The 5,352-nt window shown below is 32.9% G+C and overlaps 1 protein-coding gene across 1 annotated transcript; it reads left to right on the plus strand.

Annotated features, from left to right (window-relative positions):
• The first annotated feature begins 1,504 nt into the window (after positions 1-1,504).
• LOC105117875 (protein IQ-DOMAIN 14-like) lies at positions 1,505-5,034 on the plus strand. Its single transcript, XM_011015666.1, has 3 exons — positions 1,505-2,999; positions 3,837-4,040; positions 4,126-5,034. The coding sequence occupies exons 1-3, from the start codon at positions 2,598-2,600 to the stop codon at positions 4,747-4,749; spliced, it is 1,230 nt and encodes a 409-aa protein (XP_011013968.1). The 5' UTR covers positions 1,505-2,597; the 3' UTR covers positions 4,750-5,034.
• Positions 5,035-5,352: the final 318 nt, after the last annotated feature.

A 5,352-nucleotide genomic window follows, 5' to 3' on the forward strand; every position in this document is an offset into this window, starting at 1 on the left:
TTCTCTTACAAAAATAATATTTTTACATATCTTGCAAAAATGCTAAAACACATTTATTGAAATAGTGTTTTCTTTTATAATAGTTCTTTTCCTCCTTTAATCTTTTTTAAAATTTAAGTTTTTTCAGTTTGTTTTTATGAAATTATTTTAGTTTTATAATCCATATTACGGGTTTGACAAGTTTATATAAGCTGATTCTAATTATTTTTTTAATTGAATTATTTTTTATTTTATTATTTAGTATTGTATTGATTGAAAATCATCTAATTTATTTTTATACTCTTCAAGTCAACCAAAGATATATCGAGTTATTAAAATAGTTATGTATTAAATATATTAAAATATAATTAACTTTTTTAAATGATTTTTTTACCATTAAAATGTCATTAAAGTGTTTGTAAATAAAAAAAATTATATTTTTACTATTCAAAAAATCATATTACAAATTCAACTCCTTTAAGTAGCGTTTTCGGTTGGAGATGCAGTAACAACGTTAGAATAGTTTTAGTCATGAGACTCCATTCGGCGAACATAGCTAGCTACTCCGACAGTCCAACATATACCTGTACTATCATTACTTTTGAATTTCCCTCCCACTGTTAGGATAGACAAGTTGGTTCCATAATAATTCTTTCAAATTTCCTATCGAGTTTATTCCATCAACATCACCTGCTACTGATAATAATTGTGCATGATGATGAATGATCTCTTTCGGTTGAAGGTTTCACAGTCAAGGGATCAACAATCAAGATTTTCCTTCAAATTTAAAAATCAAAATTTTTAATTTACTTAATGATGATTTAAGTATTATTTAGTCCTCGCTCTCAAACTCTTTAACACTAACTGTCAACTTTCAAAACCCCAGTAACTGCTACTATTATGGAAAATAATTTTAATATCCCAAGAATCAGGAAATTATTTAATGGAGGCATTAAACCTTTCTCTTACTCTCTTCTTCTCTCTCTTCTTAAGGCCATCAATGCCCTTATTTGCCAAAAAGGATTCCAAATCTACAATAATCAAAACCCCATTTGCAGAACGGAACTCCCTTTTGATTTTGAGTAATCAAACTGAAAGGCTTGTGCCGTGTCTGATTTTGTAGTTGGATGATGTTTTTAAATTTTTTAAATTTTAAATTAATTTTTTAAGGTTTTTAAAGTTTTGATACATATTAAAAATAAATTTTAAAAAATAAAAAAATATTATTTTAAAATACTTTTTAACAGAAATAATCTTAAAAACAATTCCTATTATATTATTTCGGGTATATTTAAAAATGCGATATAATTACATTTTCTTAAATTTTAAATATTTTTATTTAAAATAAAATTTTTTATAGTTTAGATAATTTTAACGTTTAATATTAAAAATAATTTTTAAAATATAAAAAAAAATTATTTTAATATATTTCTAAAATAAAATATTTTACGGAGCCACAAATCATATAATTATCTTCTCCTAACCCAGCAGAGAAAGAGAAGATCTCAGCTTTTCTTTTTTACTCATTCTTTTGGAATTGAGAGAACCTATTAAAAGCATCCCTTTAATGGGCCTTTCTACCTTTTGTGCGTCTTCAATGAACTTTCTTACTGTAGAGAGGAGAGAGTGAGAGGAGGGTATCTTGTGAGAGAGGGTATACTCAAAACGGATTTTGAAAAAGAAATGCTTTAAGGTGAATTGATACAGGGGATGGTCAGTGGGCATAGTTACTTCACGTTGCTCCATAAATTCATCGAGAGATGTATATTTTCTTATGAAAGAAAGTGAGGAGAATTTTTTTTTAAAGAGATAGGCTTGTTTTTTTTCCTTAAAATAATTATTTTATTGTTTTTTTTCTTTTTCTTTTTTGAATTTGAGAAAGTAAGTAGATTTTACCTCATGTCTCCAACCTTTGATGTTTATTTATAATATACTTCTGCCTTTGTAACAAAAATTATTATTGTTGAAGTTTTCACCTTGTATGCTTTTCTGTCTTCTAATTCTTGTTTGTGTATTCCTCATGAGTATTTGAACATTTTTTTAACGTTTTTTTGAATCTGCTTCTCTGTTTCTTTCTGTGACCTCCTTTTGTCTTGTAATACAGTTTTTCACGAGGTTGTGTCAGATTTTCTTTTCAAAAAACCTAATCTTTATATATTTGTTTTAAGTTTTTTCTTATACTGCTCCCACACTGTTCTCTTCACTTCTCTGCTTGCAACCTGTAAAGATTCTAAAGATCTTGCAGTTCTTGATATTCTACACTCTATAAACACCCCTCATGGGCTTTTGTTTTCAGTTTTTGAAACACACATTTTGTTCTTGAGGACCCCTCTTATACAAATATTCCTGTCATACCTCTTTTTTTTTCTGTCCATTTCTCACACTTCAAAATAGCCACAGGCCCCTAAAGTTCTTTGACACAGGTTTCTTTGTCCTACTCCTTTCCACTTTAAACTGTTAAAAAAAGTTTAAACACACTCTTACTCCAAATCGGTGCTGTTATATCAGAGCTTTTAATACATTGTTTATGTACATGGGATTCTTGGCTACTTGTATCATTTCTCCATCTGTTTTGTCACTTCAAGTTGGTCCGTGAAAGAAATAGATAAGAGTTGACCATGGGCAGAGCTACAAGGTGGCTAAAGGGCTTATTGGGCATGAAGAAAGACAGAGATAAAGAAAGAGACGATGTTGCCACACCAATTTCAAGTGACAAGAAAGAGAAGAAAAGGTGGAGCTTTTCCAAATCAGGGAAGGACGACGCTCCAGCGACTCTTTCAGGGAACATGAAAGATGCTGCCTGGCTCGGCTCCTCCCTTTCTGAGACGGAAAGAGAGCAGAATAAGCATGCGATTGCAGTGGCAGCAGCCACAGCTGCAGCAGCTGATGCTGCAGTGGCTGCAGCTCAGGCAGCGGTTGCCGTCGTGAGGCTCACCAGCCATGGCAGAGGCACATTGTTTGGTGGAGGGAAGGAGAAATGGGCTGCAAGAAAAATTCAAACTGTCTTTAGAGGCTACTTGGTAAGTGAATTCTTGAATTTTGATGTGTTGCATTTCAGGGGCTCAAAAATTCAAGTTTAAAAATTGGTTATCCGATCTGGCTATATCTGGTTTTTGCAGATGCTGCTGAATATTTTTCACGGTAATGAGAGATGTTTCTAGACTTTTTCAGTTTCTTACATTATTATGTCAATGGTACAATTTTTTTTCTTGGTTGATGCTTTTATCTCTACTCTTTGCTTCAAAGCTGTGAAACATGAGGGTAATGAAACAGTATATATGCTAATTGACATGGTTAAGAAAAGTTGCTTTGACTGAATCTTGCTTTTCTCGATGCTGTCATAACCTAGAAGCGCCAGTTCAAATGCTACGCAAAATGACACCATCATTTTCTTTTGTTAAAAATAAAATAAAATTCATGTTAACATGGTAATGAAGATAGATAGCTTTAGATTTAATCAAAGGTGGTGCTAGACTATACTTTCCTTAAATTGTACATTTGTCCTACCATCATATGTGAGGACAAGTAGATACAATAGCTAATGGAACAGTACATATGTTTTCTGGGGTAAATCAATATTCGTATGTTTTCCAAGTTTTCTTTGACATGGCCATTGATTTTGCTTTTGTTCCTTTCATTCTTTCAGTTTGACCTATTTTAAATGGTCCCCTCTCCAGAATCTGAAATTTGAATTTTAAACTATGCCTTTATGGTTGAACTATTGATTGGAAATTCTTTCCATGCCATTCAATTACCATTTTTAATTGATGTAGAGTAATTCTTTTGGAAATTCATCGCAATGTGTTTTTATGGATTAATTGCTTCTAATGAGTTTATTTTTTTATTTAATTTCTCAGGCCCGAAAAGCTCTTCGCGCGTTGAAAGGGCTGGTTAAGCTACAAGCTGTTGTTAGGGGCTATTTAGTCCGAAAACGGGCTGCTGCAACTCTTCATAGCATGCAAGCTCTCATAAGAGCTCAAAATTCTGTTCTATCTCAACATGCTCGTCGTTCGTTGAACAAAGAGAATAGATTTTCTAAACACAGACCACGAAAATCCTTGGTAAGAACCATATTTTCATTCTTGTATAGGCTGTCCCGTTTCTTATTGTGGTGAATTTTTTTTTTTAATTCTTTTTGGGTTCCAGGAGAGGTTTGATGATATGAGAAGTGAATTTCACAGCAAGAGGCTATCCACATCTTATGACACGAATGTATTTGATGAAAGCCCTAAGATAGTTGAAATTGACACCTACAAGCCAAGATCAAGATCTCGTAGGATTAATATTGCACTATCAGAATGTGGTGAAGAACTTCCCTACCAGGCTATCTCGTCACCTCTTCCTTGTCCTACACCAGCTAGAATCTCCATCCCTGAGTGCAAAAATTATCAAGATCTTGAGTGGTACTTCACAGGCGAGGAATGTAGGTTCTCCACTGCACACAGTACTCCAAGATTTGCAAACTCTGCCAGGTGCAATGCCCCTGCCACACCAGCAAGGAGCATTTGCGGAGATGCCTACTTTAAGCCTTATTCGAACTTCCATAATTACATGGCAAACACGCAATCCTTTAATGCCAAATTGAGGTCTCATAGTGCGCCAAAACAAAGGCCGGATCCAGGATCAAAGAAGAGGCTTTCACTCAATGAAATAATGGATTCCAGAAATAGCATAAGCGGCGTCAGAATGCAGCGGTCATGCACCAAAGTTGATGAAGATTTGGTCATCGAGGAATTGGTTAGTGAAGAGGGGCGTTCTTATCCGAAGTGATATTTAAAAAGGCTTGACTGTGAAAAGAATGTGGAAGTTGAAGTAACAAGACTTCTTTCTTCTCGAAGCTTTTCGCTTCAGCTAAATGCCGACAAGCAATAGCGAGCATAGAACAAAGAATGCTTTGTGTAAATTCTTTACAACAGTTATGGGTGATCATGTTGCCTAATCAATGAAATGAGAAAGTTTTTTTTTTATTTTTTTTAGCTTAAGCAATGAAAGTTAGGTTGTCAGTAGCTTAACTTTAGTCTTGTTTTACAAAGATAGAGTTTGATTTTTATCTTGCTATAGTGAAAAAAATAAAGATGGAGAGGATATCTACATAAATTAACTATAAAATTATTTAAAAGATAAATTTATTTTATATTTTTGCTTTTTTTTAACTATATATTTATATTTCTTTTATTTAAATTCTTTTTATCTTCGAATATTAATCAAACAATACGGTAAAGTAATATTGATTTGAACGACAGCAATTTCTCTGCTCCATCTTCCGAATACAATGACAATAAATAATTTTACTAGCCTGGTTTCTGTGAAGATTCCTTGTAGTCTGCTTCTAATCAAGACTGCCTCAATTAATTATTTTGGAGTTATGTGGGT

The sequence above is a fragment of the Populus euphratica genome, unplaced genomic scaffold, assembly GCF_000495115.2.
Source record: "Populus euphratica unplaced genomic scaffold, PopEup_1.0 scaffold1579.1, whole genome shotgun sequence".
Taxonomy (NCBI): Eukaryota; Viridiplantae; Streptophyta; class Magnoliopsida; order Malpighiales; family Salicaceae; genus Populus; species Populus euphratica.